Source organism: Empidonax traillii, unplaced genomic scaffold, assembly GCF_003031625.1.
Source record: "Empidonax traillii isolate 1590-97213 ecotype Southwest subspecies unplaced genomic scaffold, ASM303162v1 scaffold300:size811877, whole genome shotgun sequence".
NCBI lineage: Eukaryota > Metazoa > Chordata > Aves > Passeriformes > Tyrannidae > Empidonax > Empidonax traillii.
In genome coordinates this window covers 439,048-463,244 of record NW_020955493.1, presented here as the reverse complement: position 1 = coordinate 463,244, position 24,197 = coordinate 439,048, and the positions used below count along the sequence as shown (strand labels likewise).

The following is a 24,197-nucleotide window of genomic DNA, read 5'->3' as shown; positions in this document are numbered from 1 at the left end:
ACCTTGCAACAGTTCAAAGTATTTTCTTCTCAGTAATGTGATCAGCAGTGATTCAGGCTATTTGTCCTATTTTACATTCCATATCTATACAAGACAAATTAAAGTACAAATTAATTGGCATCTATTACTATTAAGGGACTATTAATAAAAAAAATTAATGTTTAATCTTCAAAGTTACACTTCTTCTTTTCCTGATACCATATTTCTGCCCTCTTAAGTTCTCCATATTAAAATAGACCAAGACAATTGACTGGACTTTCATCTTTATAAACTTATTTTTGTGTTCAGTTCGGTTTTGTACTGCTCATCTTAGGAGTTCAGCTAGTCTGTGAACAAAAGCTCACCTGATGCAGCACAGCTGTGTGACCTTGACTGAGTTCTTCTGACAGAACTGTTGTGCTGCAATTTGAGAGAGGTGAAAGCACAGACTGAAGTGTAGCTTTTGAGTTATACATGTTTAGCAAGGCACAAAGATTCAATTCACAGTTTGGTGCGTTTACTTGAAAAATTAAAACAAGAAATTACATGTAATAAGAAAAAGCACTAATGCTGATTTTTCTACACATTACATACTTCTATGTTTGGAAGCATTTTATCTTGAAACAGTATCTCTCACTTATTTAAGGGACTCTTCCTTTTTGTCAGAAAAATAAAAAGCAGTTTCTACTGCAGTGGCCTAATATTTAGTCAGGTAAAATTGAAGATTACAATACTCTGAGTTTATTACAGTCCTGAGATTGTGTTAGTCTCTGGAGGCTTCTGTGATATAATGGAGAAAAAATGGATCATTAAACTACAGCTAAAATCTCAGGTAAACAGACAGAAAACTAGATAGGAAGGTGCCTAAGTGAATCCCTTACAAGAGGAAGAGAAAGCTCTGCCCTTCTGTGCTTGGGTTTTTTTAACCCCTCCCAGCAGCTCAGTAAGAACAAATATAGGGACACATTGGCTCCATGTTCTGCCAAGCCGACAGCTCTATTTTGTAGCTCTTACTCAGAAAATTTCTGTCTGACTGTGCAAACTCATGCAATATCTCCTGCTGAGTGACAGCTGGGAAATAACCTACAGATTGGAATGTCTAAGGGGTACTGGTGATTAATGTTGCCCTTAAGTGGTTTTATTGTCAGAAACCACTTAGACTTTGCCTTGGAGACCATCAAAGTCAGGTGTTTGTTTCCAGGCACCCTGCCATGGACCCACTGGTGTGACCTATGGTAATTATTGTTCAGGTTTTTCAGACTGGAACTGCTTAAATCTATGAGGAAACACTTCTTTTATTCTACATTATATATCTTTGTAGTAACAAGATTTAACTTAGAGAAAAGGCAAACAAAACCATCAGTACAGATCAGTGCTCTATAGAAAATAAACAGCAATATTTGTAACATTTAATTATCTAACATTATTTAAAAGCTGACAAGAAGTATCCCAGGTAACAAGTAAAAGTGTAACTAAATCCATAGCACATGTTGTGTATCTAAAGCAAGCCATTTTGAATTTCTTTAAGTCAGGCATGAAGCACACTGTAAAAAAATATTGACAATATATGAATATTAGTAATTCAGTGTCAGTGAAGTCACTTTCACTTAGGAATATAAATTTTAATGGCAAGTATGTTTCTCAACAAAATAAAAAAGCTACCTGATGAAGGGATGTGGTGCTGGACTTCTCAAAAAATGTATTTTCTCTTGATTCTTCTAACATTAACAGTGATATCTTTGTATATTCCACCAGAATACAGAGGAGGTGCTGGACAATTATCAAGATAGTATGGCTAAAATTTAAAACGCTGATGCATACATATTTTTTTCACAAGACATATGCATCTACAAGTTGTAATATATTTCTAGAATAATGACAAATTTATCTAAATTTTGGATCAAAATTCAATAGCTAAGCACTCTGACCACCTTAATTCTGTAGGTCATGAATAAATGTTCTAGAGCAAAGGTGTAACATGCCATAATCACACATCTGGGATAGCATGAAATACACAAAGTATGCCGCCTTGTAAATGAAGGAAGATAGGAAGCATCTGGATTTTGATAACTCATATTTTTCTGTGAAGGAATGATATAGGATCACAGAATCATTTAGGTTGGAAAAGACCTTTAAGACCATCAAGTCCAACAATTAACCCAACATTGCCAAGTCCACACAGGTGCCACATATACACGTCTTTTAAAGGATTCCTGGGATGATAACTCTTACCGCTTCCCTGGGCAATCTGTTCCAATGCTTGAAAACACTCTTGGTTAAGAAATTTTTCCTAGTATCCAATCTAAAACTCCCCTGGTGTAACTTGAGGCCATTCTTGACCTACTGCTTGTTATTCATGTGAACAGACTGACCGCCACCTGGCTACAACCTCCTTTCAGGTAGTTGTAGAGAACAAGATCCCCCTTGAGCCTCCTTTCCTCCCAGCTCCCTTGGGTGGCTCTTATAACACTTGTGTTCCAGCCCCTTTACCTGCTTTGTTGCCCTTCTCTGGACTCACTCTAGCACCTCAGTGCCTCTCTTGCAGTGGGGGGCCCAAAACTCTACACAGGTTTTGAGGTGCATTGAAAGGTACTTGCCACACCCTGCTTCCAGATTCCTGCTTGGGAATGCAGAATTGAAGAGCCCTAATAAACTGGTGCAATGGCCCCTCAAATTTTTGCTATTCTCTACTGTGAGGTCTCATTTTACTGCATTCTGATTATTCCCTATATAATATAACTCAAAAAACCCCATAATCATAAGGAAAATGTTGCACTGTATTTCCCCTTATGACAGTGGGTCTCCAGGCCATCTGAAAAACAGAGCTGCATTTAACAGGTGATAAAAGCTGTTGCCATGAATATTCATCCCAACCTTCAACAGATGTTTTACAAAATTTCCCTCGTCTGATTCCAAATGAAGCCTGCATACAGCATGCATGAAATCTGGCACGACAAGCATTTCTGAAAATCTGCTTAACATTTTCTAATGACTCAACAGTTCTGCACACAGGTATACGTCTAACTTAGTAATGTAAAGCCAAAAAAAATTAAGGCTAGACTGTTCCACCTCTCCTCACGCTAAATAGTGCTTTAAATCCGTGAAAGGTTTAAATGTTACTGAAGGGGGCTATCCATAGAATTTTAAGCTAACCAGTGAGTGTTCAAAATATATGACCCAAGAACCTTCACATTCATTTTCTAGCCACACTTTTTTACATTTCTTTGACTAAGCAACATATTTAATAAGTAAACAAATTGGAATTTATAGAATTGGCCATTATAAATGTTATAGCACCTTCCAAAGAGAATATAATCTGGCATCTTTGATCATAATATAGATGATATGCTTTGATCACCAAGAAAATTAAATGACTGTCACAAATGTTTGTTTCAAAATCGATTAAGATGAAAGTTTATATTTCTAGTAAAGAGAAGGTAATTGAGTGGGAATAACCAAAGGTACAATAAAGGTACCAGGATATCTCTAAGGCTTATAAAGTGATTTGCATGACAGATATAATTTTAAAACATTTTCATGAAAACTATTTTCTTCTTCAAAATCTAGACTTCATACTTTTTAAAAATATTTTTTAAAATGTAATTCAGTATTAAAAATATATTCTAATTTTACCAATTTAAGAAAAGTAATGAAAAAAACCAAACCAATAAAACAAAACCAAACAAAAAAACCCTAATACTGTCCCACTCTTAGAGTCCTATGAATTTTCTTCAGTCTTAAAATCACATGTTAATATGACAGCTATTAGCAGACAGATATTAGAAAAAGAATAACCACTTTCATCCTTCAGTAAGATGAAATTTTACAATTTCCTTAAGAGAAAATCATCCTCATGACATTAGATTAGGTTGCATTTTCTTCTTACAGGTGAAAAAAAGTTCTGTACTATTAAAAAAATTTCTGAAGGTAATCAGAAGAAAATATTCATCTTTGAGATGCAGTAGAACATGGATGTAATGAAAACCATGGTCATCACATGTCATTGCTGTTGATTTAATTGGAACTTTTACATACCTTTATTGTATTGAGTAAAACATTCAAAACCAAGTAAATAGCTGCTGGGTAGAAAATAATTAACATCAAACATAAAGAGACATAGAGGAAGGAAAAATAGCTACTTAATGTAGCTATTGGCATTTAAAGTCATAAGTGTGGCCAAAGCAATGCATTTTTCTTTACACACTTTATGATCCTGTTCATATTTAGCATTTTTGTACAATTTATTTAACTATTTCCTTTTTGCTCATGGAAGTGTTTTATTATCTCATTCGGTCAGCAATTTTCTCTCTGATGTGGTCAGGAAAAATAGTATAGGAAATACTTCAAAAGCAAGGCTTAAAGATGGTCAAGAAAATAGTCTTTAGGTATACACTAAAATTGGGGTTCTAGTCAAAAAGAAAATTGATCCAGACTGTAAGGCAGTTTCAATTATCAGAGACCCAGGGAGATCACTCCTCACACACACTGGACAGTAAATGTCCTATTCTCGAAAGACATAAACTGAAGCAAGGCTAAATCTCTCACAGCTACTGTTTTCGTGAACTAACACTTGAATCAAAAGCACAACTGAAAACACAACTTTTAGTTTGCATTGGACACAGACACAAAGCTTCAGCCTTGTCAGGGAGTATGTCTTCAATCCACTTTTTTTTTTTTTCTCTGAGAAACAAAACCAGATTTTAGACCTTTGCTAAGTTTTGTTCCCAGGTTGACTTAAGCATATACTTTGCACGATTTCTTCATGATACAACTACAGGGTGAAAAAGAGGCACTAATCTCTCAGTTAGCTTTATCAAAATGACAAAGAGGAGATTTTGCAATGACGCCTAAAACCATACATAGGAAGTCCTGCATTTTATAAATTTTTAATCTAATTAAACCTTTCAAAAGACTTTAAACTAGAAAATTGTCCAAGTAATTGATCCAGTTTTCTTCAATTTCTTTGGTTTTATTTGCATTCTTTGTGCATTAATCTAATATTTCCCAGTTACTTAGTTTATTATACTCCTTTACTCCCCTGGTTGCTTTGAAAATTGTACATTGCCTTTATACAAACAAGGTATTGTTTTTACCTTTGCTTCAATTTGTTTAGTATCTTGGTTTTGGAACAAAAACTTGATTTTGCTCTTCCCATCATCTGAAGAACCTTTGAGCTGGGAAAACTTGTACCTCCAAAGCACAGCCTAAAGGCAAAAAAATCCAAAACATAAAAAATCATACACAAGCAAGTCAATGTCAAATTGTATCAGAAACACCTGATCTCATTCCAAGGGAATTTTTAACCCCTCCATGATGCATAATTAAATGAATGTAGTGTTCTGTGGTCAGATACCTCTTTGATCATACAGATGTATTGTACTTTGACAGTATTTGATTCACATCTGTCAGACTAGATTTGTGAAATTTACTCTGAAATTCCTTTATCTATATTTAATGCTGATTAATCAAAAAAAGAGAAGGATTATAAATTCATTGTCCTGTCAAAAACCAAAGATTTTTTTTTCCACTGACAATCCATGGGTTTCCTATCTCTATCTGAAGTAATGACCTGACATACAAATCTCCTTTTTCTTTCCACATTGAAAAATCTAGTAATATCATAAAGGGCAAATCAAATTAGAAACAAATATCTATTTTTAAATTATAAAATCACAAAAAAACCTCTGTGATGAGAACATATTTAGAGTTTACTTATGAGAGCTTAATGAGGAATTTGAGTAGATCATTAGTTCTAACTACATTAGTGGTCTTTCAAAATATTATATTATGGACTACATTGTGTCTTGTTGAAAAAAAAAAAGACAGATTGCTCTACAAAATAAACAACTAGTTAATAAAATTTACAGTTTTCTAGAAAAACATCTCTTTTTAAAATATATCTAATGTGGATTTATGTAGGAAAAAACCCATTACTTTGCTTAAAATTGGAAAAGTGCTACTTTTTGTTATATGTCTTCTCAGCCTCATTTAAAGATATCCCCTCACCCTTCAGGTATTTTGGGCATTAAAACTTTTCTTTGTGCTTCCAATAGTATTTCACATAATTAGAATAAAATTTGTTTCAAATAATTAGAATAAAACATCACTCACATTGTGTTGTTACTTTGAGGAAACAATAATTTCACTGCCACCGGACAGTACAGAAACTGAAGGCAAACTTTTTGCCTAAGGGATCGTAAATTATTTCCTCTCAGGGGATGATACTTCCATCTGTGCCCTTTTTCTATACCTATGAAAGATTTAGTATCTACTGGGAATTAGAGAGAATTTGAAGGAGGTCAGATTTTCAACTGTCCTAAATCTATGCAGGCCTCTTTGCTTCAGTGTGTGTTCACCTTCTCATCTTAATGACTGGCAAAAATCTCTCACCATCACCAAGCTAAATAAAGTTTGCTGTATTTGTCTTAATAATCTGAAAATGAAAGAAACCAAAAGGGCAACATCGTAACTGTGCACAATACACACAGCAAGTGCTAGAATTTTTCTCAAAAATTTTCTCTATGTAGTTGCCCCTTCCAGATAAAAATAAACACCTAGTCTCAGCAGCACTTTCATTCTCTGTGAGTATGTGACAGGTGAGCTCCCACCTGCCATAATAAACATAATAAGCAGAGTTAAGGGCATTCTGCTTTCAAATAAACTAGAGGAATTTGACAATTTAGAAGAAAATATATTTATTTCAAATGCTGTTCTCCTGAGTCCACCAATCTGTGCTACAGAAAATAGAATAGCTTCCCTTATCTCTAGGTGTGTGCAATTCATTTGACCTTCTTTGATCAATGATGTTTACTTATATTGTGAGTTCAACAAAACAAAACAATCCAATAGAGCATTCAGGTGGCCCTATTCCTACCTACTTTGTAAACTTCTTTTTTTTACAGATCTATGTAACTCAAAAAATCTTGTCAGAAGATCAAGACCATTGCCTTTCTTCAGGAACATCAAATCTATTTAAGCTATGAAAAATGTAAAGGGCATTGATTGTCTCTTTATGTCAGGAGAAAACAATTGAAGAAATGAGCTATCATCTTTCTCTTCTCTGATGATGTATGGAGAAGCCAGGAAAGAGATGTAGCATTAACAAGGACCCTTAGACGGGCAGGCAAAATCCCAGGGTACCTGGCCTTATTCCGAGTCAGATTAAGTTCAAGTGAAGATGAAGGATCTATAGAACTGCGGTACTTTGACATTTCCATACAATTTTGCCATGCACTTCATTCCCACTCAGAGGAAAGAGAATGACAGTCACACCAAACCACAGGAATGACTCAGGAACACACTTCAATTTATGCATAACAGTGGTTTTGGAGACTCCTACTTAGCAATGACTCTTACTTAAGTACACTGCAAAATCAGGTCTATAGTGTGAAGAGGACTAATCCCAACTAAACTTCACTTCAACCATCAGGATAGCAAAACAAACTCATAGAACTGACAATTTCTTTGCAGAAATGATTAAACACTCTTCGTCTAAAGTGTAAGGAATAAAATTTTACTGACAGTGCATGAATGAATGAAAGAATTATGTGTTCCTTTTGAGTGATCTTCAATGAATTTCCCCCAAAGATGTCCACATGATGAAGGGTTCTTTTAGCAAAAATAAGAGTAGGGAAATGTTGTGAGTTTTAAGTTATCAAGTCAGGAATGCAAAGTATTTCAATCTAGTCACCATAGTTATTCCTTTGTTTTAGAGAATCTCTGAATAACAGTTCCTATATCCTGGTTTAACCTGGGAAAAACTGGTTCTCTCGAATAGACTCTGGATGCATCTCTACTCCAATATATCATACTCTGTTAGAAGTGTAACAATCAGCTTAAACTACTTAAACTAGATGTTCAAATTCTAGATGGCAAAAACTGGGTAAATTAGTTAAGCATATACCCAGTAAGACCGATTTAATTCATGTCTCCTATCAAAGAAGCTGCAGTGCAGGCCTGTGTAACTGGAGCTGCACATTTTGCAGATGTAGCAGATGTACAAGGTGATGCAGAATGATGTGACAGCAGTCGCACTGCCCTCAAAGTACAGAGTCTTGGGGATTCTGGATTACTTCCTCTTGTGGTTTCTTATGTTCTGAGCATGGTTCTTTTCTTCTTTGCATTTTCATTACTGCAAAATGCATAAGCAGTGAACAGGGACCAGACTTTTTCAATGACTACTTCATAGTGCCAAAGAAAGAAAGGAGAGATCAGACACACTCACCTAAGCACACAGTTTCACACAGATGTGCAACTACAGAAGTGACATAAACACATGAGACAGAGAGTTTCACATGTTGTTATCTTTCATGTTCCTGTGGGCTGACTTGAGTCTCACAGTGCTCACTACGGTGACTGTTCTGAATTCTAATTTTAAATAGGAATAGGCACTCTCAGGAATATTGATCTACTTCACTGTCACTGTAGTGATTTCTTCATGTTTTTGAATATCACAGTTCCTTAGAACCATTTGTTGAATGCTTGCCTCAGTGAGATAGCGTAGGTTGTTATAATTTTGTACAAATATATTTATGTATATATATTGACTTCTAAGCATTAAGTACATTTGTAGAACTTGGGCTTTTTCAAAAATTGCCAAACACTTAAATATGTGTCATATAAAATATTTCTAAATCAGTTTTCATGAATTATAAAATATAAGCAGAAGAGCTAACTGGTTTGAAGGTACAGTGTTACTGAGCTCAACACTCTATAATACATTCTGATAGGGCTTCTTTTAGCTGGTAAAAGCAGCCTAATCTCTTCAAGTACTTTCCTTTCATAATCCTCAGTAACTGTGCATAACACATCACCAAGAAAATTTTATAGGACTATATATAGTATTTTTTAGGAAGTAATAAATTTTTGGATACCCTAAAATAGAATTCACAGGGGGACCAGGTGCCAATTCTTTTTAAAGTACAAAATGGAATGAAATTAAAAAAGGTTTTCTTGTAAATAGTGTCATCAGCTACTCATGAGGTGTCTGAAACACCTTTCAAGTTGAGGCACACAACCTTATGATGCCTTGATGTAAGACCAAGCTGAGAACTCACAATGCACTATTTATTGTCTTGAAAAGTGAATTCTCATTCAGTGAGTAAAAATAGGACTTGTGAAAACAGCAAGTAGGCCAATTCAGAAAGTGGGGACCAAGGCAATAGCATATACTGAAAAAACCATCTTCACAACTTCCATAGTCCCAGTGTGGTTGTAGAAAATCTGATGTAATTAATCCATATTTTGGGAAAAGCAATGTAAGAAAATAATCTCTGAACAAATATGGTATGTAACATGCACAAAATTGAAAAAAACCAATAAGATATAAATCCTTTACCCGGTTATTATTCATAGATTGCTTAGGTTGTGTTTTGCATTTTATATCATTTAATAAAATTAACTTCAAAGAATACCAGAATGCAGTGCAAACAAATAAACAGTGCAGACAAGCTGACAAATTAGATTTAAGACTTCTCTTGAGATGCTATTAAATTATTGTAATAAGAAATCATCAGAAAGAAAAATCCTCCATTCACTGAAATTAATAGGATTTTTTTCCTGTGATATATCTGGGACCAAGATTCTCCACCAGTACCTTTTAATGAGAAATATTTTATTTATAAGTAATCATCTAGGACTCATTTGTTCTAGTCTTTGCAACCAAATTACTGCTTATTATCTTCTGCTAGTGTTATTTTGCTATAATTACCCAAGGATGCTCTCTGCCTGCATAGTTTTATTTTATAGTTGGGACATAAATGCAGTACATAAACGACACATGAAAGAAAAGCTCTTGACTTCTATACCTGTAATACTTTGCTAATATTTCCCACAGTCATACAAATGAAGAAAATTATATTGCTTCTATTTTTAGCACTACTGCTAAATCTAGAACACATATTCTGCAAGGGACCTTAGAGAATACCTTCCAATTCATATTATTTGTCAGTTTGCTACTCATTCCCAAAATTCTGGCCTAAACCACATACAATTTTAATGAGACGACATCGGGCAAGATCACTTGCCACCTAGATAATGGCATCAGAAATATGGGAACACATCATAATCAGTTTAGGCTATGACTGCAAATGTTAGTTATGGTTTTTGTTTTGGGTCAAGGAGTTATTTTATCCTGAACAGAATAAAAAGGTGACTGTATTTTTACTTACCAAGGAATTTGCATAGAAATGTGTCTGACTAGTCCATGGCTCTGTGATCGCTATATGATTTAGGAAGGATATAGAGGGTATTTAGCATTGCCATTAGGAAAGAAAAGCTGTATTTTGTCAACATAGGAATCTCCAGTAAGAACAGATTTAATTTTTGTTCTATGATTTCAGTGATGAACTACTACTTAACAATCTGGCCTCTTCTGTGCTGGGTTATGCACTGTGGACCAAACCTGTTCTTCCAGAAAGACTATTTACATTTAACAAACTTGTGCAATAGCATTTACACCACATACTGCAATGGCATCATTTCACCCGCCAGTAAATCCACATGAGGAAGGGCTGAGGTCACTTGGCTTGTTCAGCTGGAGAAGAAGACTGAGGGGAAACCTAACAGCAGGGGAAGTTTACAGATCCCTCATGAGGGGAAGAGGAGGGGCAGGCACCAGTCTCTTCTCTATGGTGAGCAATGACAGGACCCACAGGAACAGCATGAAGCTGTATCAGGGAGGTTTAGGTGGGATATTAGGAAAAAGTTTTTCACCCAGAGGCTGAGCCAGGAACAGGCTCCCCATGCAAGTGGTCACAGAACCAAGCCTGACAGAGTACAAGAAGCATTTAGATGGTGCTCTCAGGTACATGATGTGATTCTTGAGACTGTCCTGTGCAGGGCCAGCAGTTGGACTTTGATGATTTTTGTGGATCCTTTCCAATTCAGGATACTCTATGACTCTATGAAATACAGGTTTTCTTTATGCTTCTCATTGACATGAATCATACAGGTTTTATTATGTAATAGCAAAAGAAGTTAGGCTTTTGATAGGATACATGGGAAAAACAAAATGAAAGAATCTGTCAGTGTTTAATAATACTTAGAAAGCTACATCTCAGACCACCTGTAAATGATGGAGGAAACAAAGACACCATCTTTATTAAGGAAAGGATGTCAGAGGTCTCTTTCCAAATTAGTTTCAGCAAATCCCTTTGCTGTCTTTTCCTTTGCATCTTCAAAAAGTTGTAGCTGTATTTTTCCAACTCTGCCTCCTTTTCCTTGATACTTTGACTGACTGAATTATTCTTCCTTTTAGGTTTTTAAGACAATTTTTATATTATATATATTAGAGAATTAGGCTAAACTTCAATGGGCACCTTTCAAGCTAATGCTGTTTGTCTTCTGACTAAAATAAGCAAAACTCCTACAGGTCAAACTACATCAAGAGTAGATGCCTTGTAGGTCCTTGTTTTCAAAAAGAAAAGTAATTGGGTCTTCAGGCACATGGGATACACCTTAATTTGTCTGTCTCATAGCTAATTGAGAAAGATTGCATTCTTGCAAAGTGGCACTTTGGCCAGACTTATAGCAGCAGAAGGGAACTGAGTAGGATTAAGATCTTGTTCTTGCTCAGTTCTACTGTGTTACCAGTCTCTGGAGAGTGCCTTACTACAAAAGAATTATGGTCCAAGGCAATTTCCTTTGTCAACTGCTGCAGCTTTATAACTGTAAAGGGAAAGGCAGGGGAGGACACAGAGGATAAAGAACAAAAATGAGACAAAGGAAAAACGCACGAAAGTCAGCCCTTATAAAAAACGTGTTCTTGTCCATTACTGAAATTGCATAGAATGTTAAAAGAGTACAGTTTATTCACTTGGTACTGACAGATGACCTAATAACTTTTGTTTCTAGCCACAAAACATAAAACTGTATGAACCATGCTTGATGGCTTATATTAATAGTAGCTATTTGTTCAGCATTTCAATTTCTGAGCATGGAAAAAGTACTTTTTCACATGAGTTACATCATTAAATCTCCATCTTGAAGTAACTCCAGTTTCCTTTTACCTTCTCTATTACTGAACTTTCGGTATCAAGAGGGGTTTTGCATGCTGTTTTATTTCAATATCCTATATGTGTATTAGTTGAATGAAGAGACAGACCTTAAGGTGTGTATTCCAAGAAAACATGGAGTTTTTTCCCAAAGAAATTCAGAGAACTACTGCTCTGTGCGATTTAGTAGTCTTTCAGCATGAAAAACAAATTAAATATATTTGCAATGCTGTTTATTGTTTACAGTGTACTCTCTTTTTTGATGAAGTGGTTGTTTTGATGTACAAGGTTTCTGCAAGAGAACAGAGGACAGGTACACTGAGCTTTGTTGATATGAGCCTTGTGGGCCATTATGGAGCTTTTTTGTTACTTTGTTCTAGCACCACCATATAATTCAGCAGCACCTTAATTTATTTTCAGGTCCTACAAGGGATGGTTTTTTTTTCTCTTCTGACAAATATAAATTTTTGACTGCTGATTTAATGAGCAGTAAATGTGATGGAGTACAGTCATAGCACTTTGCACAGGTAGGTATATTGCAATCTATATTTACACAAACATATATATCATCCATAGTTATGATGCAAATATGCACATTTTAGAAAAAAAAAATAATATGTCAGTATAAACAGAAACATACATAACACACATGTCTACATATATTGACCAATACACTTTAAGTGTAGTCAATTTTTTTTGTTAAAAATAAGTTATTAAATGCCACTCGAGTAAGTAGTTTCATACATTGGATCACTGTCAGAATAGTATTTAGATGAATTTTTGTACACATCTTGTTATTCTGTATAATCTAGCAGTCTCCATATTAATTCTTAAGGTGACTATATTAGCTGCAAAACCTTATTTAAAAATGTTTATCAGAATATATGTGTATGTCTATACCTAACATAAATTGCACAAAAAAGAGTTATATTTGTTCATTAAAACATTGATGTCTGTATGCTAGCTAATGTTAAACAAATTTAGGACCTGAATTGCTGTGCTTTAATTGTGCAGGACTTAGGAAAAATGTTTTCCCAAGTAGAGATTGATACACAACACTGCAAAAGTGACCTAGGGTAAAATTCAGTTTATAACTTCTAAGATCAAGTTGGATCAAACTAACGTTTTGCTTATTTTTAGAATTTTCATAGTTTAAAAACAAACAAGGTAAGTTTTCTTGTATCTCAAATAAAACAAATGACATTGCATTAAAGATGGTGGACATTTTTATCAAGAAGTCCCCAATGGAAGAGATGCTGTGCGGAAATTCCCTATTGATCAGATTTAAACTTCCACATATACCAACACAGGAAGCAGGAGGCCTTTTGACACCAGTTATATAACTCCTGCAAATGAAGGACTACATTACAGAAATAAACATAATCAAACGTTTGCCAATGTTTGCTTGGCCTCTATTTCGCAGTTTGCTTTCATACCATACATTGTTAGCAATAAAAAGAGATGACATCTTGCATGGGAGCCTTGGCTCTGGAAAGTGCTACAGAAGAGCAAGGGCACAAATATACTTGTTGCTATTTTTTTAAGGTTCAGGGAGAAAAACTTTTTTGTATCCAAAATTATATTTGGTATTTTACAAACTGTTTAACTGAATTAAGAAATTATTTTCTGGAATGTTGGGAAGATCTGGTTTGTTCTTCTATCAGGAAATTACAATGGCTTGTTATAAACAACAATAGCAATAGAGCAACATACCAAATACTCTAAATGATGAAGTACTGTTGATTTTAAGAGCTATCAGTTAGAAAATGAATAAGAGAAAGCAGGGACTATGCAGCAGAAACAGCTATGATTTATGTCAATGCTGTTATAATCACATCACAGTACAGTTTTGTTCTGAATAACTCAGTTTAATACTTTGTGTACTCATATTTATCATCCATCTCTACAAACACAGAAACAATGTTTTTATCAAATTATGATGTGTTTGAGTTGAAATAGATTTAGCACAGATTACAGTTTTAAGTCACTAATTTTAACTTACATAGTTAAGTATTACACAAAAGATTAAATAATAAGCAAGGAAACAAGTCACACAGGGTTGCACGATTTTTGTCTGGAAACCATAAAAATAATGAGAGTCATTACCCTCTACAACTTGTTCAAGAAAATTGGTAGTGACTTTGAGGTTTAGAACATTTGTGAAATTTTTACTGTAACTTGTCATGTTGGACAAAACTTATTATCCCACTTAAAAAGTAAGAGAAAGAAGCAATTTAAATATTGTTGCATTGCTTACATAACTGGAATATTTGAAGAGCTGAATAACTGTTAAAATCATGAGTTAAAGAACTTGGCTTCATTCACTTAGCTTATTAGTGATTATGCACTTTTAAAGACATTTCACAGTCAGTTCATTAGTGATTAAGAAAAAAAACTTAAAATAGCATGAGCACAATGCTGAGGACACCACTGCAACAAAATATAAGACAAGGTTTCTCAGGTGTCCTCAGAAACTACTTTGTTTCAGAAACTATTTTGTTTTATGAAGATCTTTGTGTTCTGGGAAACCTGTAATTGCCATAAATAAATAATAACAATAAAGCATTTAATGATATCCATTAGACCTTTTCTCCAAGTAATTGTTCAAGACTTTCTTTGAATTCATTAAAACATTTTGAATTTGCAGTGTTATTCTGTGAGAAGTGAGAAACACACTGAATGAACAATGCAGTCTGACACTGAACTCTGAAGTCTATAGAATATGGCCTTGAGTTAAGCTCTAACCAAAAATAGTGGTTGAATTTAGTATAGGCAGTGCCAAAACAACAGAAGTGAACATGTACAAGAGGAGGACTACTAAGATAATCAGAAGGCTGAAGCACCTCTCCCTTGAAGACAGGCTGGGAGATGTGGGGCTGTTCAGGATAGAGAAGACTGTAGGGAGATCTTGTTGCTGCCTTTCAGCACTTAAAGGGTTCAACACTAAAAGATGAAATCATTTTCATCATATGAAAGATGGAGCAAGAGCTATTACCAAGGCCTACAGTGACAGGACAAGGGACAATGCTTTTAAACTATAAGAGGGTGGAGTTTAGATCGAACATAAGGAAGACATTTTTTATTATGAGGGTGGTGAATCAGTGGAACAGGTTGCCCCAAGAAGCTGTGGATACCCCATTGCTGGAAGCGAAAAGATGAGAATTTTTACAACAGTAAAAACTTTTACTTATAAAGAATTATATGTAAGTATCTTTTTCATGAAAAAGTATGAAATTTTAAGTAATGTCTTTGTCTTTAATAGTAAGCATCTGAATTCATGGGACACTTATTAGGATTGAGTACAGTCTGAACTCACAAATGTATATGTAAATCTTAATAAGATATAGATAATTTCAAGAATCGCGTCTTGTCGATATCACCTGGGGAGTCTTTCCTCTGTGCCTTTTGCAAATGGACTTGTCTATCACGCACTGGCCTTTTTAGCCATCAGTGAGCTTGTAGCAAGCATGGGTAGAGCCCTTCCCAAATCTTCATTTGAGAAGCCTAGCCATGATGGCGATCATCATCATAGATAATTTAATTTAAATTTTATTCATGTTTTTCTTGTCCTGAAAACTTGTTTCTGTTTTTCATTGTTTTCTCAGAATTTTCTTGGAAAATATATTTTGATTTCCTGCTTCATATGAACTCTGTAATTAAGTGAAGAAATAATGCTTTTAGCCCTTGTGACTATGCATGTCTAGTTTATGCCTCAGTATATGTCAGATTAGCAATATTGTTAAAGAACATTCCAGCATAGACACAACTTACACCTGCCAAAATCATAACGAAGATATCTGAGTAAATTCTTGGCTAAGAAAATTGCAGCTTTCATCTTTCCATAAAATGATGGTGACTGTGTAATACTTTTCCCGTTAGGCACTCATTACAATGTGGTTGACAGATTAGAACAGATTTTAGACAAGTTTTCTCCCTATGTTTTTTTTGGCAATTTTAACTCTAGCAGTCACTTGGAAGAGATTATGTTGCTTTTTACTGTATTGTTTCTCTTCTAATGGAATTGACATCCTCATCTCACACTGCCTAATGCCTAACATGTTTATGTATTATATATATAAAATATTATTGAAGGGTGAGGAAAAGTTCACTTTTTTTTTTTTTTTACTGAGCCACTGCATTTTAATTCCATTGCAATGATTTTTTGTGTAATACTTTCTAAACTTATAGTCCCATTTCACTGATAAATCATTCAAGGTTATTTGCTTAACAAAAAGAAACATATATACACAAGTATTTGAACTTCAAATTTATGACTCTTTGTGCGAACAAACAACAAAAGACAGTGGGAAGAATAAAAGCGTTCAGATTAGCAGAGTAATGTGGTGGGAAGGCTTGACTTAAAATAGAATATAAGAGCATATTCTGGAACCAAAAGGGCATTTTCAACAATTGCTGGTGGCAATGTTGCAGCATCTCAAAGAAAAACAGGTACTGAAGAGAAGTGGAACTTAAAAGAATTTCACATTCTCACATAACAGCAGTGTCAAGTAGTAGCACTAAAGCCTGCTTACATTTTAGTACTTGCCAGCAATTAGTGCAATTGTCAACATAGGCTCTCAGTGATTTTACTGAGATTTGGACTTGCAATAATATAATCTAGAAATTGATGCCATACTATTTACTGGGTAAAGTAAACTCTTTCATCACTTATACTGAGCTTTTTTAAGGCTAATGGGAAAAGCTGATGGGTGAGACGTACAGACTATGGTTGATTTATCCTTTTACAGACACCTGAACAAAACCATCTAAAACAGAAACTGGGAATTGCTATAATAGCATACACTCCCACTCATGAAGCAAGAGAAGAGAATGGAAGGTTATTTTCAAAGCTCATAGATCATCCTGAAGCCAACATTATTTCTTCTCAAAACCAAGGACACATCAGCAAAAGAAACATCAAACTCAATCACTGTGGGCTTTCATGTGAAATTAAAGAATCAAGATCTGATGCTTGTTTCAGACTGATATTGGTATTGATTTTTCAATAACAAGCACATAAAGAACAAAACTTCTCACATAATTAGAAATCAGTCCTGAATTTAAACTAAAGCATGAGACATCTGACAAGTGATGATCTGTTTCTAAGAAAAAGAGGAGGACATTTTAAGGATACTACTTTTAAGGATACTGCTTTTAAGGATACTACTTATCTCAAAATATTAGGAAAAACAAGGAATAATAATAGTGTTATGGAAACAGGTCTTAGAAGTTTACCTTTGTGGCAGCATCAAAACAAACAAAGCCCATGCTAAAGTCAATGGTAAGTCCCATAAGATGACTCTCCAAAACACACGCATATGTCTTGCACTGCAAAGGAAAAACCAGAGAAGGTAGTCACCACAGAATGCATTTCCTAAAAGACTTTCTAGAACCACTATTTCTGTTTCTTTATTCTAATGTTTATGTTTCTCAAAATTATTATCAGAAAAGAGTAATTTGTGTGCAAATACATCGATTTATTGCCAGTGTATTACAAATCAAAGAATTTTTGTCAATGATGAAGTTGTCTAAGTAATGTGAAAAGAGGCTTTCCTTCCATTAGGGAAAAAGTGAAACTGAACAGAATCAACTCTGCGGCTTATCAATGAAAATTGCTAAAAGCAGTTTTATTATTCACAAACCCTCTTATTGGTTTTTCATACCCAGTAACTTTTAACATTAATATAATCTTTTTAGCTTTCTAGGAAAAAAATAAATCATATATAAAATATTTCTTTGGTATGCTGTTTCTTGTGGTTCTGTGTTGTCCAAAATCTCAGTGAAAAAGGTAGTATTTCATACAATTTAGCAACTTATGTAATCATATGAAATACCTTTTTTGCTTCAGCTACTAGACCAATATATCTCAAATATTTCTATGATAAACCTTGAAATCCTGAAAGACTTTCTCATTCCACAATTTTTAAATATATGCATCTATATATTTCCATAACATCACACTTCAACACATGCCATGAGACACTTATCAAAATAATTTTCAGGATCAAAAATATAGCTCTGCTTGGAGGTTGACTTCAGGTACAAAATGACAGACTTTTATTTTTCATCACAAAGTATGTAAAAAAAAAAAAAAACATTTCCAATCTGATGCAAGTTCTTTAAAGAAAACATTCTTATTTTATAGACATTTTCCCTCTAGATTAAATTAAATATAGGCATATTCTTCAAAAGTTGATGCAGCCACTTAAAGTATGAAATGAGAAAAGAGACTTCCATGATCTATAAAGAGTCAGAGGATCAAAATACAAACTGTAAATATAGGAACAATGTGAGTTATTTAATTGCTAGTATTACAAAAGTACCTATGATGATTTTTGGCATTTTGATTATCAAGGATAAATCAAATGCCTTTACTTATATATTCTTTGGCTGGGCTCTTTGGATTCTAAATGGTGTTCCCCAGAGTACAAGAAGCTGAAATGTACATTGACAGCTTCTAACTGTTGAAATTCACATGGCAATGAGGGAAAATTGAAAACTTCATTAGCTAGTTTTCATATTAGCAAATAAAACTGGATTTTTTTTCCTTAGATCAGCTACACCATTAAACTGCTATGAATATGTAAACTTTGTAAATCAATGCTATTGAAAAGGAGTATATTGTCTTTAGCACCATCTCATTAGTAAAAAAAAGGAGTGTAAAATAATATATTTTAGTTACTTAGTGAATTCATATATGCAAACATTTTCAGGTTTTGCATGCAAAGTAAAAAATGTAGTTTTGTAGAACTATCTTGCAAACTTCTGACAAGACGCAAACTACATTTTTATTCGTAAACCTCGAAGATTTGGAACAGACTTAGAGCCTCTACCAGAAATTAAATTTTGGCAAGGAGACATTATATCAGATTTAAAATACATACTGTCACCCAAAGTCAACTAACTGCACACCTCAACACCAGACGTGAACCTACAGTGTGCACTGCATCACCATGCTGAGCTGGCACAGCTACCTTTGCTTAAGCACGGCACTGTGCCTGTTCTAATTAGCCTCACTGGAAAGTTAAGATTTATGAGAAACAGGACATAGTCTTGGTTCAAGGTTGCACTGAAAAACCACATTGCTTCCTCGACTGAAGGTTCTTTCTACAGAAGGCAGCGCACAGTTGATGAAGTATCATCTAGTTCTGCTCAGTGTAGTTATTTGTGGGAAGAAACTGCAGACCACCAGTGGCAGCTGATGCTTTACTTATTCTTTACTTATATTTAAGACCATTCTATGGCCCTTGGACCATGTATTCCATGATGTTCAAAATAACTCAGAGAAGCAAAAATGTAAGAATAACAAAAAGATCTCTAGACAGTGAGATTTTAGTTTCTTTGGGGAATAATGTCACTTTGTTAATGTATGTGTTGCATGCACTTGCATATATTTCTGGATCACAGGTCAGAGTAGGAATGTGAACTTTTAGACACTAATTAACTCTGTTAAGATTCTTCTCATCTTTATTATCCTTAATCTGTCTTTTAATTTGGCCATTTGAGAAAACAAAAGATGCAGAAATTGTTCCCCAGATACATGACAATTTAAGTTTTCCTTTATTTTTAACAAATATTTTAAAACTCTAAAAGTGAATATTATTAATATATACTGTAGATATTTGGCTTTGGTTGCTTATTTCTCACAAAAAGCTCATGAAATCTTTATCAGAACTGAAGCATCCCCCTCCCAAAAGAAGTAAAATACACCAGCACTCATTTTTTGTTCTCTCACAGAATACAGAATCTTAAGTAGGGTTTATGAATAATTCAATGGATCAGGCAGGGTCTGAAGGAGACAAGCCAAAATTGTTTCTTAGATTTTATTTCCTCAATACATAGAGTTTAAATTATGGAAAAAACAATACATTGAGAGCTTAGTTTAAGCTATCTTTGAAGCTGAAGGAAAACATACTATAAACCTAAGACTTAATTCAGACTTTCAAACTCAGATGCAACTTCATTGGAGGCAAATGTTAAAGTACTGCAACATAAAACTGCTTACATAATAATCCTTATATTAGAGAGCAAATAGCTACAATACAAACAAAGACAGCAATAAAAAAATTCACAATGGAAGAGGTGAAAATTTTAGCTTAAAGTAGCAGGAACACAAAGGGAACGTGACCAGTCATATATAATTGCACATCATTATGCAAGCCATAGCATTCTTAGACTCTTGGTACAACAATGCTGTGAGATAGTAAGGAAACAATCTTCAACTAATTTTTCTTTCTTTTAATAGGTAATAAGGAAAATGGTTAGCATCACTTACTACACTAAACAAAACTAGCGGAAGGGCGGCTGTAACACACCAAAATAACACCACTACATTATTGTGTTGTGTTCTTAAATTATTACCAGTTTGATGATGTCTTCTCTAATACATTTATTTTCTAAAAAAAAAAAATCCCCAATTTATATATTTATAATGAGGCATTTAAAAATATTTTAATTCATTATAAGTTCTTTGGAATTAGATCAGAATAGGGCCCTTATTAACCTCTTGTGGAGGTTAATGCCAAATTAGAATCACTGACTAACTGTTATTATTGGTATGATTATGGAATAGCTGAATAATTTTAAAAGGCAGCTTTAAACTGCAGTTATATTTTGAAAATCGTATGACTTTATTGTAGGGCAAACCTGCACACAGATGGATTATCATTAGCATTAAATATGAATATTCATATGAATATGATTTCATAAGTCCCAATTTCAGTAAAATTGTACAGGTGATACCTTAATTTTGAACTTGCCACCTTTTTTTCTTTTCTCACAGAGCAATGAAAGAACTTGGAGACAAATTAACCACCAGGTTTTATCTGCATCTTCAAATTGCTGGATGAAAGCACAAATGGTTGTTGAAAGAAAAATGAGGAGGCCAAACTCAGTTATATTAAAAATTTTCTACTTTTTTTTTAATTGAGATAGAGAAAAGTTGAAATAATGAGCTCCACAATAATAATCTATCATGAGAAATCTGTTCATCCGCCTTCACAGATTTGCTAGAATCAATCAATCAATCAATCAATCAGCCTCAGGAAATCATTACTTTGAGCTCTTAGTTGCTGCTCTGAACTTCAGAAGAGAGAAAAGAAAGGTGCAAAGGTTAATATTAATATGAGGTTAAGGTTATCAGCAAAATTATTTGGGGCGAGAAGCATGAGAACAATTTTGAATAAATGTAATTCTAAAACCCAAAAGAAAAATCTAAACTAGGAATGCCATAGTATAATTCAATATTAGAGTAGAACAAATGGGATGTGGCTTCTGGGCTAAAAATTATTCTAGAAAAATGCCATATATTCTTTTATTCATGGTACAGTAGTGCTTCTACAAACTATGTTGCAGCCATTTACATAAGGTAAGAAAAGTTTCAGTAAAAGGTAACAGAGTGTATGAAATAAAAAGTTGAATCTTCTCCAGCTCCTCCAACAAAGGTAATATGCGTTAAAACTGACAGCAGTGTAGTCTTTCCAAAATGGATCATCATTAGTATATACTAATTGAGTCTGTCTGCATGTGGTGGTTCATAGGTCAGAACAGGACTAATCTATAACTAACTAACAATTTGTCTGAATAAAAACATGTCAGTGCTTGCATTCCCAGGAGGACACCGAAAACGCATGAGCCAATACTTGCACAGGTTAATATGCTAACATAACTCCTGTAGGTGTGTATAACTCATGGTAACATCAACTAAAGCTGTTCTAACCCCTCGTACATTTTATGAGTAGAACATAAATGTAATAACTAGGATTAGGTAAGTTATAACTGTGGGGGGTGTTTTTTTCTCTTATTTAAAGTTAAAAAGTCATGACTTTTTGCTCATTTGAGAAAAACAAAGTTATCTTGAAACACTCTCAAAGGTAGTTTTGCTACAAAAATTCACTAGTCAGTGGCACCTGAATGTCATCCATCTCTGCTGTCATCTGACAATTGAGTAAATGCACAAGAAACAAGAAATGTGTGAAGGAAGACTAGTGTATCTGAGGCACAATTTTGTTCTTCCTTGTATCCAGTGAGAACTTCATTCAGTGTACTCTCATTCCCATTATTACAAGGACAGTTCCTGCAAAGTTCTCTTGTGAAATCCAGTAGCAAATAGGGTAGCATGTAAGAGCGTAAGAATATCTAAACAGCTGCTTTTTGTCCTGATTGCTCTGCTGCATCTGTCCATGAACTTAACAAATATGTATCACCAAGTCATAATATCTTGAAGACTGTATTTGAGGTGAGCTCTTCTGAATGTTAGATCACAAGCTGTTTGGGAACACCAAGAGGGTTCTTATGCAATTACTTACTTAAACAATAATAATCTGAGAGTTGCAGAAGGTCAGAAAATTTCTTAAATTGCATCATTATTTCATACGTGCCTAATTGGTTAACGTACCAAAAAGTGATCAGGAGTTGTTCTCACCTGTATCCGTTCAACTTCTAAAAAAGTTGCTGTTTGGAAGGCTTTTTCCCATAGTGTTAGGTCAGACTCTAGCTCCACAGAAAAGTAAAGATCTTCTCCAGATTCAGACTGGACACTGAAGCAATGTTTCCGCCGGTCCAGTAGATCACTGTCCTGATGAAAACCTGAAGTTATATAATCTGGCATACATCAATTAGTATTTTTTTAATTGCAAACATCTATGCCTCAAACTCATAATTTTTAAATGGCATTTTCAATGCTAGTAGTAACTACTGAGAGCTGAGGAACTGAAAATTAGGGTTTTAGTCTAAACATTGATATTTCAAGGAATTTAAAACAGGACATCTATATGCAGAATGGTACAGAAGCACACAGTATATCTCTGGCATAACTTTGAATATTTTAACAAATCACTTCTCATAAATGTTATCAGCATACACTTTTAGATTAGATAAAATCTATAAAAGGTGTCCACAGCCTATTCACATGAGGAACACTTCTCCGACCCATTTGACTTACCCACTCTACTCTGGAACTTTGGTGAAAGACAGACAGAGACTTAGTTTAAGCAGTATGAAAAGTCTATCTGTCCTATTTTTCCTATAGAGAGTAGAGAAAACAAGTTCATATTTCTGGTGGCATACAAAATTCAACTTAGAATTTGTCTTTAAATGGATACTGCCAGTAGAGACTACAGTGGCTGCCAGTGGTTAGTTTGCTGGCTTTGAACCTGGAGGAGAAAGTTACTTTTGGCTTTACTTTCAACACAACACCACAAAATGAATATCAGGTTATAAATATTTAAGAATGATTACTAGCATCTGTAATTAGTACTAAACAAAGGAATAAGCAAATTAATCAGGAAATTCATTCACTAAAATGTTTTCAAATATTTATTTATTTATGTATTTAACATCAGATGCTTTATGCTAAAATTCTGCCACACAATTTGTCCTTGAGAAAAATATACTTGCAGAAACAAGTTTAATTTATTTTTGTCCCTGCCATGCCACAGGTCACAATTTCATCCGCTGTCCTTGTCAATACATCTGGAAATTTGGGTAAAAGTAGCCTGGGTGCAATTTCTACAATGCTACCCCACAGCAAAGGACACAGTTAAGATCAGTAAAGGACAGTACAGGACAGTATTGCTTTCTATTTATACACAACTTGAATAGACCAAGAGGAGCATAATAAGCTGATACAAACTGGAAGAGCACCTTACATTGTTTAAGTCATCTCTCCTTGGGGCAAAGAACCAGTAACCTAAAGCTGACTGGAACAGAAATACATAAAACAGAAACCTGTCTGAAAATATTACTCTCAGGCATTCGAGTAGGCAATGGTAGAGTATGCACTACTTTCCCCTTTCTATTTATTCAGTAGATGTGTGACAGATCTCTTCAAGAAAGCCAGTACAGCATTCATGAATGCTTCTGGTTCGAGACTGCTTTACAATTTCTAGAAGAATCAGCTATGGAGGCAACATACCCTCTCTTTGCAATCACCATGACAAAAACAAGTTGCTAGGATTTTTAAAATGACCAGTCGCTGTGGAATAATCTCCTTCCTTACTTCCATCAAGTCCTAAGCTTAGTAGCTCAACTGCATTAAGTCATGTATGGAAAAATCAGCATGAACACATAATATTCCAAACAGCATTTCCAAAAAATATTACTATTATCACAGATTTTTCTTCCAAATATTCAGAGGGCTGTGTAATTGAACTACTTAGATGTAGCTGAATAATAGCCTAGGTCTTAAAACAAATTCTTATGACTCTTTTTTTCTCCTTTTTTTTT

At 34.4% G+C, this 24,197-nt stretch overlaps 1 protein-coding gene across 6 annotated transcripts in view; it reads right to left on the bottom strand.

Annotated features, from left to right (window-relative positions):
- SNTG1 (syntrophin gamma 1) overlaps window positions 1–24,197 on the bottom strand; it is a 336,726-nt gene that overhangs the window by 5,076 nt on the left and 307,453 nt on the right. For 5 of the 6 annotated variants that reach the window (XM_027890849.1, XM_027890850.1, XM_027890851.1 and 2 more), the window contains 3 exons: window positions 22,396–22,548; window positions 17,208–17,300; window positions 5,073–5,183 (listed from right to left, as the gene is read on the bottom strand). In XM_027890849.1, the coding sequence (XP_027746650.1) occupies window positions 5,073–5,183; window positions 17,208–17,300; window positions 22,396–22,548 (357 nt within the window). The remainder of the gene's footprint in view (window positions 1–5,072; window positions 5,184–17,207; window positions 17,301–22,395; window positions 22,549–24,197) is intronic. The other variant, XM_027890855.1, reaches the window with a different exon arrangement.